At 43.4% G+C, this 13599-nt stretch overlaps 1 protein-coding gene across 1 annotated transcript; it reads right to left on the reverse strand.

Annotated features, from left to right (window-relative positions):
• Positions 1 to 543: 543 nt before the first annotated feature.
• Positions 544 to 13585, reverse strand: CISD1 (CDGSH iron sulfur domain 1). The gene is made up of 3 exons (XM_064145015.1): positions 13487 to 13585; positions 8476 to 8681; positions 544 to 3455 (listed from the first exon to the last, which is right to left on the reverse strand). Exons 1-3 carry the CDS (start codon positions 13515 to 13517, stop codon positions 3366 to 3368), a joined length of 327 nt encoding a protein of 108 aa, XP_064001085.1. The 5' UTR covers positions 13518 to 13585; the 3' UTR covers positions 544 to 3365.
• Between the last annotated feature and the right edge of the window lie 14 nt (positions 13586 to 13599).

A 13599-nucleotide genomic window follows, 5' to 3' on the forward strand; every position in this document is an offset into this window, starting at 1 on the left:
AGCAGTGACTCAAGTTTCCATGCCTTTATCTAGCTGTAGGACACTGAAAGGAAAATCCCGCTCCAGCTCTTGAGCAAAACAACATTTTACAGACCTCAGCAGTGCCAGAACAAGGCCTGAACCGCACTGTTACGGTGAAAACTTCAGTAGGGCCTGTGGTCAGCTCAGCAGGTGGCCGTTGGGGGAACAGCATGGAAAGCTGCTTAGTCCCAAGCGTGTCCGTGCAGCACCTCTGAGTGCCTGGCCTCAGACAGCAATGCTGCTGAAAAACACCTAAACATAAATACATGCATGTATGTAAAACGTCCTTAAAACCTGCACTGCCCACATCAATGAGCATCAAGCACCCAGCATTTGTTTCCTCTTAGTGGAACCACATGTGAATGCAGAGGTGGCTCCAATTAGTCAGCAGGTGAACAATGCTGGAATTAAAAGTAGAGAAAATACCTGTACTTTGCAGCCATCGCCTCTTCAGTAATGCTGATTCCAGAAGCACTGGAATATTTGACATTCAGACTAATTTGATGAGTCACACTCAATTGCTGGAGAATCAGAACTTTAATTTATTCACCTTCCTCTCACGAACACAAGTTGAAAATTAACAATGCAGAACAAAAATATTTTTTTACTTTGGGATAGGAATCCTTCACTGCTTTAACAGGAAGGATCTGTACCACAGTTTCACAGGTGAATTTCAACGTGAGGTAAAAAAAATTGCACATTTGCAAAAGAATTTCTTTATGGTTAGGAACATGGCTAAGATGTAACCAATTAATTTCATATTGTAAAGACTGAGGGAAAGCGCTAAAGAATGGAGACTTCAGAAAACACTGGAGCAGGCAAACACTCAAACCATCAGAACATGATAACCTATTGTGATACTACAGAAAACAAATTAAGTGTTCTCCATGATGCTCATGAAGACTGATGGGGAGTTTGTTTACTCAAATCCCAGTCTCTCATTAGCCTGTTCTAAAAACTCAAGTAACAGGAACTTTCAGGTACAGTAAATTGTACATACAACAACATAAGGTATAACTATTTTGGGTCAACATTTACATGTGACACTTGTCCAAAACATAACTTGCCAAAGATATAATTCAACAAGAGTCTGCTCCTGCATCTTTGCTTACCAGGAAGAAAAACTTCTCATGGAACTCTGATGCCCAAACTCCAGGAAATGTTTTATCGGCAAACTCCAGGAAATCAATTATGACTCTGGAGACTCATATGAAACTTCATGACTTCATCTTTCAGAACATTACTACAGCTTTCAGTGAAGTTTCATTCCTTCAAAGCAGCCAGGCTCTGCTGCTAGCAGAAAAAGAAGTCTCAAGACAACCTAGCACAGATGCAGGTTGATGATTACAACAGCACTGGCATAGCAGAGAGCTACTCATGGTATAACACTCCTCTAACAGAAATGGCACACCCATGAGATAACACAGACATTACACCCTCGAGATTAAAGATGAGCTCAAATGTGTATTTAACAGTAATACAGAAATATCCAGTGTCATGGCCTAGTAACAAACAAACAGTTGTTCTGGATAAAAGCCATTTGTTTGATAATGTCAAGTTAAAACAACTTCCTATATGCATCAGCAACATAAAAAACAACAAAAAAGTCAAATACCTTTACAGTCAATTAGTAAGAAATGTATCTGAATGTGACTTTCTATAAGCAGAAGTCTCTCACATGCAGCAGTTGCCCCTACTCTAATACTCCACCTGCAAACTCTATCTCTCTGCCACTTTTTATGCCTTCTGCCAAAGTTCAGAGCAGTCAGCTAAGAACTCAGCCTCTGCATGTCTCACACAGAGAACATACAAAAAAATGTCTTCACTCTTAACCACTCAGACCAATCACACTCTTAAAGAAAAATTAAGTAAAACTTCAATGGCCCCTATAATCTGGCAGAACCCTTAAGGGTCCAAGTTAAAATGTCAGTTTCTTGAAAGGCCTTTCTCCTAACTTGGAAGCGCTCTCTGAGCTAGGACCTTGAGAGCTTACAGATGGCAGCTGTGCTAGGACTGGGTATCCCAAACTGCCCTCTGTCACCCCACTCTGGGTTTTGCTTTGTAGACACTTGCATCTGAAAAAGTCAAAGCTATTTAATTTAAGGAAATCAACACGACAGCTATGTTTGCAACTGTGTCAAAGTGCAATAGGAATGAAGAGTTAAGAGCTATCCTTGTCTCCTCCTTCCCTTCCCCTTTTTTCTGTCACCAAAGCCTTTCCTCATCCACATAATTTCTTTTGGTAAAATTAGCTGAACCATGCTAGCAGTTAGCCCAGGGAGGCAGGAGTTACTTAAGACACATAGAGCCTAAGGCCACTTAGTAAAAAAGGCGTGCCTCCTCCCTCCACAGTGGGAAAAGTCCTCCGGAACCAGCCAGAGCAATGATGAAGCAGGCAGCAATGATGGGAGTGGTTCAGGTTTTGTTTCAGCTACTGGAATCTGCTGCCATTGCCTCTTCCACAGCAGTGTCCTGTGGTCTGGGGAACTGAGCTTCATCGCTAGACTGCAAGGGACACTAAGGCTTTCTAGCAGCAGACAATCCTGCCACCTCCTGCCCATCACGCTTTGAGTGCTTCCTGTCATTTCACTTGTCCATTAAGAAAGCTCTGAGAGAGACCACCTTCCTAATCCTATTCTAAATACGGGGCTGCAGTCTGGTAGTGTGTTCGTGATAGCACAGGGTAGTAGGGTCGAGTTTCAACACCGATGTAAAAGCAAAGGTAAAGTTGCTCTCTAGCCCCATCTTGCTGTAAGCCTTTATTCTTGTCTGTTCATAGCAGCTTTGAATTTGTTCTTTTACAGAAGGCAGACAGTAGCATAGGCCACTGCTGTAGTAGGTCACACATGGCACCTATAGAACATGTAGCATCATCAGAGGTTAAACTGCTTTTTGGCACCATGATTTCTTCCAGGCTGCTGCCTTTTATATAAATATCTGTCCAGACCTGTGACTTCAAAAATGCTGGAGAGTTTCTGGATCTACCTTCTGAACACATTTTCTACTGAATAGCCTCAGAGTAGTACACACATATTTGAAAATAATTTAATATCCATTTTCTAATGAAGTACATTCTGTGTGTCATTTCAGTTTCATACTCAATAAGAGAGTACACACACTTTAGGGGACAAAAATTGAAACCATGACTACTTAGTAAATTATGCATTGTAGTGATTAAAACAAGAAGACAAGCACCAGAGAAAATACACATGCTAAAGCCTGTTGTATAGATACTACACTGGAAAGTCTTCAGTGACAAGACAGAGAATTTGTGGGTTTTCCCCCCAGTTACAAGTGAGCAGAGGATTTGTCAGACATTCATTTTGTAGCTTCTACTGTCCACTCTATGCCTCCTTCCTCTTGATGATCAGAGGCCCAACGTTGTCGCCAGTTTCCTCGTTGTGCTTTGTGTGAGACCCATCACACAGCGGGAACTGAAATGAAGAGAGAAAACACACGTCTCAAGCACATCCAGTTAGAATTAATAACCTAGGGTGGAAGTTCATTAGAACATCTTCTCAGCAAACTCACTGTGACCACAGGCCACACAACTTCTCTGCCAGCATCCCAGATCTACCCAAGTTTTGGCTGAATTCTAGTTCTGTCCACACGACTGCAGACTTGAAAAGCATGTTACGAAAAAACAGCAACTCAGCTCCACTCTTTTTGGTGTTCCTGTCTCAGACCAGTAGGAGGAAAACGCAGCCCAAGCTGACCTGTAACTGGAGTATCTTGCTCTCAACCTTGTCCCTCTGACTCTGTCCTCCTGGGCAACAGCCAGAGTTGCATGCAGTTACAGAGGTGGGGTGAGAAAGAGAAAGTGGAGAGCCTTAACTACACCTTTTTCCTGATTTTCTAAAACATATGATGAGAACAAGGAGCTTCCCTAGCTCAACTCTTCAAGAGAGATACCTACATGTCAGTCCTGGCTCCAGACAGAGCAACAAACCACTTTTGCTCCATCCTGACTCAGCTAGCTTATGTCATCCGAATGTCTCTGTGCAAATTGGCTTCCACATGAGGGTTCTGACCTACAAATGGAAATAAACTGCACCTCCAGCTGACACTGCTATTCATCAAAGGCCTGGGGAGAGCAAGACCCATGGGGACTCCTTTAGCCAGCTCTAACTGCCCAGGTCCCAAACCAGTGACAACCACTGTGCTCCTGGGCAGCTCTTTCACATGCAAGAGTAAAATGACACTCTGTGAAGCAACAAGGAGTAAGGTTTGATCCCACCACTTCTAAAGGATGCAATATTCCCTTGCAGTACCATCACAGTCTTCCACACTTCAGTGTTCAGGCCTCAGTCATAGCTCTCGAAAAAATTAACACTCTATCACCCATGCTTAATTAGAATAAAAGGCTGCAAAGTAATGCATGAAAACAGTAAAATGAAGACAATATACTTACATCTTTTTTTCCCCCAGAGCTCTAAAAATAAACCCAGATGTTCTGTAGGGTAGTGCTGGGGGACAGGGAAGAGGTGAGGTGGTTTTTTTCTGTTCTAAGTTACAAAATGTCAAATGCTGTGCTATAAATGGGGGGTGATGTTTCTGAATAAAGAAACCCTGAACTCAGTGAATGCTCATCTCAGCTGATTCATGCAGGAACTTTATCATCACATCAGTCACTTGTGACTCAGTAAGCAGGCAGTGACAGATACTTGGAAAAGATCTGAGCAAAGAAGAATGTTATGTTCATGGGACACTGACCAGCTTCCAACTCAGATGTTGTTGGGTCAGTTGTTCTTCCATGAAACACTACAGTTGCCTGCTCTTCACAGGAGCATCAACCCAGCCTCCATCAGACATTAAAAAAAAAAAAAAAAAAATCACACATGGCCCAAGGTCCTGCTACAGCAACACCATCATTTCCAGTTTGCAAATGACAAAAATGGTAGGAATCGTAGACTTCAGAGAGCACTGAGACAGCTCTAAGAGCTACCAACTCCAACTGCTCTGAACTCATCCTCTGGGTCTGGTCTCAGAATTACTGCCTCCCAGAGTATGGGGAATCAGACTTGAGCTTCTCAGAAAGAAGGAAAAAAAACCTCACCACTCTCCAGAGCTTGGTCACCTTGAAGACCAGATACTCAACAAGTGGATTCTGGGCCTTACACAGCATGTTCATCCTTGATTAAGATGAAGCAGCCAAAGCTCAAACTCCAAGGGAATTGTGCAGTGGTCTGGACAGCTCAACTTATTTCCCTTGACACTGAACAGTTTTAGATACCAAATCACTTTCTTCTGATGTTTGGCAGCAGTATTCCTTGACCCTCAGCCTGGGGACTAATACCTTTCTAGAAGACACAGAGGTTGCAAGTTTTTACAAAAGAAAGCAAATCTATCCATCCCCTGGCTTACACACTTGAAAGCGTAGACAAGTGAGAAAATGAGTATTTATCTTCAGGCTAAGTAGTTTGGTTGCAAGACAAGCTCTGCCCTGGTGATTCTGAACACCATTTTTTGTTGAAAACCCAAACCCTGATCAGCAGGGCTGTGAAGTGCAGAGCACACCACTGAACAAGAGCCAAAGAACTACCTACCACCTATTGAACAGATAATTACATCCCAAGACAGACTTATCTAAAGATCCCATGTGTGTTTCTTTTAAAGACAAGCACTCCACAAGACTTTGGCCAACATAAACAAACAAAGCCTTCGAAGTAACTATTTCAGGAAAACAAAAAACAACACCCAGCAACAAAACCCAACTGCAAATAATGCTGCTCCTTTTTTTCAGTCACTCCAAAACCCTCTTGTACACTCCAGCTGTTTTGTTATTCCTCATACAGGAGAACCCCACTTGAAACCAGCTGTAGCATGCATGCTGTCAGTGCACACAGAAGTACCCCATGGTCCCTATGCTTCTGGTTCTATCAACAGCCTCATGTCTCAGATAAAGCTAAACATGATGAGAAGTGTTCCCAAAATCATACAAAAGGACATTTCTTCTAACCTGCATATGGAATAGAGATGTTCATACCTTGTACACTTAACAAAAAGGTACTTAAATCTTACTTGTAACTGCCTGCTCTGAAAGCACACATAGATGATACCAGCTAGCTGTATCCAAAGATGACAAGCATGTAAGAATGCTGAAGGATGTCTCTGTATTTTATTACTGCTTGGCAATAACTGAACACAAGAAGCAGCACACACACCGTCTTAAAGATCATTATACCCCACCATACAAGGTCAACTTATCAGGGCAAGAAGGCAGCAGCAAAACTGCAAACTGTACTGTGGGAGGCACATGATGCTCATTAAAATACTCATTATTAAGCATCAGGAAAAGAAAACAAATGCCTTCAAAATTTTCCACTGACCTCTTTAATGCCTTTACAAGACCTTTCAGATCACAGTTCCAAGAACTGATTTATTGTAAAGGCAGCCCCATCTACTTCCTCTCAGTGTGACTGCGGGGCCTTAACCCAATAGGACAGTACATTCCTGAAGTGACAACACCCCTCCAGCAAGCCAAAACGTACTTTGTAAGATTCTTTTTTCACACAAAAAAGATAACATCAAACAATAGCTAAAATATTAGTAGAGACTGGAACGCAACCAGTAAAAACCAGACGCTATCTTCCATGTCTATTTAGAAAACAAATGAGGAAGCAGAAAGTACAAACACCAAGACAGGGTTATTTTTTTTTCAGAAGCACTGAAGAAGGCACCTACACTATTTCAACCCAAGCTAACCAAAATCCAGACACTAAAAGCAAGTACAGATACTTACAGCAATCTTTCCTGACCCGGTTTTTCCTTCATGAAGCTGTAGCAGCTTCCAATGCTGAATTCTGGCTGTCAGGTGACATTTGCCTTAGATTAGGTGGCAATGCTGCTGCTGCACACGTACATGACACCTGCATGCTATGGAGCCATCCACACTGTATGTAAATGTACCTAATTCCCCACTGTGTAATCCTATCATATGTAACCAAGTCCACACTGTGGCCCCCTGGGTAGGGTGAAGAATTCTGTTTTTCAGCTCAGACTGAAGTCAAAGACGACAGCCTCATCCTCACAGAGTGAAGTCATGATGCCATTTAATCCTCAGTAGTACTTATTGTTAGAACAAATACAGCTACAAATGTGTAACTTACTAAGCTATTTTCACCATCTACTTAATGAAATCAGATCTGACAAAAGTGAGAGCTGAAAGCTACAGCACCCAGAAAAACTGCAGTGTGGCCCAATTAGAGCAGTGCTTAAGAAGTCCAGTATTCAGTTCACTAATGTGGAGCTAGATTTTGAGGCTGCTGGCCTCAATTATCTATTTTTGACCATTTTCTTGTATTATTTCCCTCTTGATACATTAGCACTTCAAAAACAGCTTTTATGTGTGTGCCACTGGTAAATGGACAGTACTACTCAGGCAATTCACTCCGATTACAGATCCCAGAACTATCACTACAGATAAACTCTACACATCTCCCCTGCATCTGTACTTCAGGTTTACTTCTGATCTTAGTGTTGTTGAACGGCTTAGGTGTTGTGTGTCCCACTAACTTTAGGCAATTAAGGTACCCTAATTTCATATCTGAGTATTTTGAACTAGTGTCTAGGCCAGACTTGTGATTGCTCAAAAATAGTCTTAAAGCGTGCCTTCCCAATTTCACTGGCTTCACTTCAGAATTACCTACATCCTATTTTGAATTGCCAAGTCACAAATGCATTGAAGTCCCTTTATCAAACTCCTTCAAAAGCTTTTAACCACCATGACTTCTTTTTAGATTCCATCACCACTGGGAACAAATCACCACTGTGCTCACTCACATGGCAAAATGCAGCTACCTAGAGAGCACAGCAGTGCTACAACAACAAATTCAGGACAGAACAGCAGTACCACTGCAACACCATCTGTACAAGTCAGGCTCCCCATGAAACAATTCTGCTCTCACTGTCTACAAGATTTAACAATGGGTTCAGACCGTGCAAGCAGCCGTTTGTCACCAGCTTTAGTATACCAAGAGACCTCTTAATCCATTTCACTTATCAACACCATGAACTAATAGCAGGGTACTTTCTCACCAAGTAAACTTCAAACTTCCTCCAGTAAAAGGCATTCAAGGTCCTCTAGGACTGTGGTTCCTGAGCTCCCACTGCCATCGGGACAGTAGTTTTGTACAAGCCTCAGTATCAGCACAGGCAGCACACAAAATAGCATCTGTCATTCATGACTGACTGCTCCATACAGCAACTCTCCTTTCAAGGGATCTGCTCCTTCATAGCTCCAGAAACACAGTGTTCATTATTAGCTCTCATCTGCAGTCTTTCCTCCGAGTAACAACAGAAACCTACACAGTTTTATGGATTAAAATACAGCTACATATTCCTGCAGAACAGTTTAGGTGAGAAGTTAGTTTCCTCTAAATGAAGCAGTCTGAAATAATTTTGTTGAGACATGTCTGCACATGAAAGAAACTGGACCATTTATTCTTCTCTTACCTTCTTGGATCTCCAACAACGACAGTACACAGCCTTATCTCCCAGATCTTCCATATCAAATGCATGGACTACCTTGGGGTTATCCTTCTGGATGTGGGGATTCACCATTGCTTTGCAGCACTTGTCTTTAGAGAGGAATTTTTTGTAAGCTAGATACCCAACAGCAGCTGCTCCCGCAGCTAAGGAGACTGCAGCAATCCATTCACCTAGCATAAAAGAGAAGGAAAAACAGGAAGAGTTCAAGTTTTTAACAAAACATTCCATTAAAAAAAAAATACTCAGTAGTAGATGTTTTTATGCTTGTGGCAACACCTTAACTTTTTTGTTCTGTAGTAGTTTGAGCACATTTATACAACTTGAAACTAGAACAGCCTCCAGTTGGGAATTTCTATTTTGCCCTTCCATGTCTGCATTAGATTTGAAAGATGCCAAGCCAGATGGCATCTTTGGAACAAGAAACATTACCACATTAAAGGCTAAGATGAAACAAAAAGCCTCTGTTAGTTCTTCCTACTCCCCATGGCCAACGCACTTGCTGTACTGCCACTGTGAGCTTGCACTAAATGGATCAAGAAGGGGTTCTGCTTCTCTTCCAGCCTTTTCTAAAATCCATACCAAAGCTTTTCCTCAGTTAAAACACTGTGTTAGCTCACATGCACCATGCTAATCCAAAGGGTCTGGATAAAGCAGTACACAGAACTGGACAAATACTTGTATGATGCCTGTGGCCCTATAAGATCAGAGAAGGCTGTTAAGAGTCTTAATAAAGAAGCAAAAGATGCAACAGTCCTTCAGAGTTTATTTTCTTAGTAAATGAAGCAGAATATGCCAACATACAGCGAGACTTCCCCTGCAAACCACAGAACGGTATGGGCTGGAAAGGGCTTCTGGAGATCATCTGGGCCAACCCTCCCAATGAAGCAGGGTCACCCACAGCAGGTTGCCCCGGATCACAATGTCTGGGTAGGTTTGGAATCTCTCCAGAGAAGGAGACTCCATGACCGCTCTGGGCAGCCTGCTCCAGCGCTCCAAAACTCTCACAGTAAAGAAGCTTTTCCTTATGTTCAGGTGGAACTTCCTGTATGCCTGTTTGTGCCTGTTGCCCCTTGTCCTACTGCTGAACAACACTCAGAAGGAGTCTGGCCTCATCCTCTTGACCCCTACCCTTCAGATACTGATAAGATCTCCATGAGTAACAATCCCTCCCTGTAACAACAGGGTGATACTAAGATACAAAATCTTTAAAATCAAAGAATTTAGGATATGTTTTCCTGCTCCCAAACTCCTACAGACAATAAAAGCCCCATAGAGCATATTGTGGATATAGTGTTTCATATAAATGTACCGAATTTGCACCTCCTTAATCTCTCCATTACCAACTAGCCAAAGTAATGCATTAATTTTAACAGGGTAAAGAAGTGAGGAGGTGAAATTAAAAAATGAATTCTGTGAAAACCTGCTTTAACTTAGCAAAACAGTTACAGCTAAAATCAAAGGCAGCAGGCTCCTCCAAGCAAAGTCACTATGGGGGAAGTCTGCAGCTCCCTTTCCCCTTCATTCTTGAGCACCTTTTCCCAACAGAACAGGGCTGCAGCAGGGAGGAGGCACTCAGCCAGTGTTGGGACAAGCTGGATCTGACAAGTTAAAGTGATTCCTGATGATACATCAAGTGCAGCCACAACAGCAGCAGTCACAACAGAGGGACTGCCTCTACTGGAGGTTTGGGAAAAAGCAACCTGGCCGTGACCACTTCTAGGGAAGGGAATCTTGTACTTCAGTTGAGTGTCTACTTCCTTTGAGGGCCACATTAATCTGTTCGACACACATTCCTTTTAATCCATCATAGTGCCTTCTTTACTCGATTAGCTTTTTTCTCCCATTACTTCTCTGGAGCTCTGCCAGGATGGAAAAAATCTATTAACCAGTAATGCACAAGCCCCAAGCATTTAAAGCAGTATATTCTTTAAGTTCCAGCACTGCCTTAATGAACATCAGGTAAAGTTATGAAAGCCATCTGAATTTAACAAACAGCCTTTGTCCCTTAAGATGATATCATCCTGCAAGGTTTTACAGGCAGTAAGTTTTGTTGTCAAATGTTGTTCTGTTTCATTTCACAAAGCGGTTTGTAAGAGTTGGAATGTCTATTTCACCTTCCAAACTAAGTTAACTTAAGACTGCACTTGGAGAGGAAACATTTTTCAGAAGTTTTTAATAATACTTTTAAACTCCCTTTCAAGAGGCGTCAGGTGCCAACTCAATAGTTTGCTGCCAAACTTTTAAGGTCATGTAGAGGCATCTGTCAACAGAGTGACATTGATGCGTAATGTCAAGGTTCTTTATTTCTCAATAAAAACAACACTAAGAGCAACTTTTGAATGATTACTTAACAAATCTCAACCCTGGTATAATGCCAAACCACAATGTTACAAGACACTACAGGACAAGACACTACAGGGCTGTGTAACAGGGCAGAAATACTGTTTTCACACCTTAAAAACAAGGGAAAAGGTTTGGCTAAAACTCCAGAAAACTTAACACAGTAAGGAAAGAAGAGGAGGGCAGAGAGAAGGAAAGCTGGAAACAGAAGTCCAAAGAATGCAATCCCAGGAAAGCAGGTAATACACAGAAGTAAATACTAAAAAAAAACCAAAACCCCAGAAGATGAAAAAAGCAACAAACCAATTGTGGGGATTTGCTTTCTTTTATACTCTTTGAGTATATCCTAATGAACAAGAGATTTGTATCATAAAATTTCTCCTCTCTTCTCTGAAAATACAGAATATTTCTCTGGATGTTTCTAGGCTACAGAGGTACTTTTAGCATCTACCTTATCTAATCTGCAGGAAGAGCACATGTTTACCATCTGCACTGACAAGCACATGAAGAAACTGAGATGGACTTGGCTCCACCAAGAGTACACAATCCTCCTCAGAAGCTGTATCAATTTATTTTCCTGGAATTGGCACAACATGGAGGATAGCTGCACCCCTACAAACGGTAGTCCAAGACAGTCCCTAAGAGGCAATTTTCAGGTTACCACAGCTGCTTAAAAAACATCCACACTATCTGAAAGGCAGCTACAGAGCAAGTGACAAATGGAAACTCTTATTTTCTCTCTTCAGAAGTGCTTGTAACCTTTAAGCATTTTTCTCCTCCTTTTTTTGCCAGTGAAGCTGTTCTTGTCCAAGAGTTGTTCATGACAGCCCAGCAGTGTAACTGTCCACAACAGAAAGCCATCGTTTTGCAGGCCACACTTGGAGAAACACTTACTGAGGAGTCATCCAGGATATCTAACTAGGTGCAGAGAAAGCTCACCAGTCATGTTGATAAAGTCACTTCTACCACTTCACAGCATCCACAAGAAATAGAATTATTATTGACATACATAATTGAAACCTTATGATAAAACAGCCACCTGTGGGTAGAAGACAGTTGGGTCTGAACCTTATGCAGCAAAAATCACCATGATCTGATCTGTGGTCAGTGTTGGGTCACACCTGCACCACAAGAAGTAGTAGCTATGCTAGTCACTGCCTTGCAAAGCAGTATTTCAGCACATAACAAGCAACAATATATACAGAAGCAATTCACCCTCCAGTTACTACCAGAAGTTAGATGCCACTGAAATAGTGAAAGTTTCTGATGTCTAGTTTTGTTGAGATAAATGAGTTTTATTTACGTCCAAAATTCATTGCCCTGAGACGCACACACAGCAAACAAAGAGCTGTGACCTGCCAGGCACTGATCCCAGTTTAATCTTGACAGAAATCACATTAACCATATGCCACCTGCTCCTAAACAAAGAACTCTCCAGACTGCCCTGATCGGCTCTTCCCCTGCTCTCCTGCACAAGGAGAATATTTTCAGTTTCATTAGGAGAATGATCTTTTCCCTGCCTGCCCCCTCCCCCAGGTCCTCTTCTCAATTCCAAGCGTCTAGGAATTGTTCTATTTCCCACAAGCTTATAAACTACACTAAGCAACCTTCGAGAATTCCAAGCTGGCTGCAAGTTATTGCCAAGTAATCTTCAGGGTTGGGTTTGATTATTTTAACAAGAACAGCCTTCCATTACTACAACCTATTTTAGATTATAATGGTGCCTTTCCCACATTCCCTGGGTATCCCCCCAAAAACATACACCCTGATTTAAGGGCATAAACCGTGAGCAGCCTTGCAACTGGAAACCAGAGCCACGCTGGTGAGGCTGGTTTGTTTAAAGGAAATCAGGTAATTCAGCTCTTCGCTGTCCCTCCTCCATCCCAACCCACTCACGCCTTAAGTGGCGCTGTGCTAGCATAGGCGTGATTTAGGTCAGCCAGGGAGGTGATGGAGTCGCCGTCCCTGGAAGTGTCAAAGCCAAGCCTGGATGAGGCACTTAGTGCTATGGTCTAGTTGATTGGATAAGGCTGGATGAGCCCGGGGGTCTCTTCCAACCTGGCTGATTCTATGATTCTACCCACCACACAAATACCACTGTTGGACTACAGTACTGGGATTTGAGGCCAAACAACAATCTCACAAATTTACAACTTCTCATTAGCTTCACGCCCGGAGGCTTCACTTGAGCGGAGGGGCCGCACAAAGGCGAAGCCTTGGCGCTGGAATAACAGAGAGAAAGGCAGAAATGAAACGGCGACGCCTACCGCAGGCTCCCACCCCCCATCACAAAACCTGGCGGGTTGCTGGGGTCGGCTGCGAGGGCCCAAGCGCAGGCAAGAGCCTGGCGCGAAACAAGACGTCCTCACGACGACGACCCGGGAAAGCCTGCCGGGCTGAGCCACCCATTCTCATCCTCGCTTCATGAGCCGCAGCGGGACGGTTTATTTCCATAGCTACAAGGCCCGACGGCCGCTCGGAAGGCACCGGCGCCCACGCCGCCATTTTGTCCCCGGGGGTCCCGCCACAGTGGCGGTTAAACGCGGCCCCAGCCCAGACATCGCTGCTGCCTCTCCCCGACACGACCTCGGGTGCACCCCCCCGCACCCCTCCGCGAGCCCGCCGCTGCTCCTACCCCGCACGGCGGAGTTCTGTCCCAGCCCCATGGCTCCCGCTCCTGCCGCCGCACAGAGCACGCGCAGCTCCGCGCTGCACCGCGCAGGCGCTGTACTCCCTCCCTCCCTCCCT

The sequence above is a fragment of the Pogoniulus pusillus genome, chromosome 6, assembly GCF_015220805.1.
Source record: "Pogoniulus pusillus isolate bPogPus1 chromosome 6, bPogPus1.pri, whole genome shotgun sequence".
In the NCBI taxonomy this organism is placed as follows: Eukaryota; Metazoa; Chordata; class Aves; order Piciformes; family Lybiidae; genus Pogoniulus; species Pogoniulus pusillus.

Bases quoted from the DNA above. Each gene is read 5' to 3' on its own strand.
- CISD1 (XM_064145015.1), bottom strand. From the start codon at position 13,517: ATGGGGCTGGGACAGAACTCCGCCGTGCGGG. The intron at 8,682-13,486 runs GTAGGAGCAGCG...CTTTTATGCTAG, and splicing joins ACAGAACTCCGCCGTGCGGG to GTGAATGGATTGCTGCAGTC. The intron at 3,456-8,475 runs GTAAGAGAAGAA...TCTTCATTTCAG, and splicing joins GTTGTTGGAGATCCAAGAAG to TTCCCGCTGTGTGATGGGTC.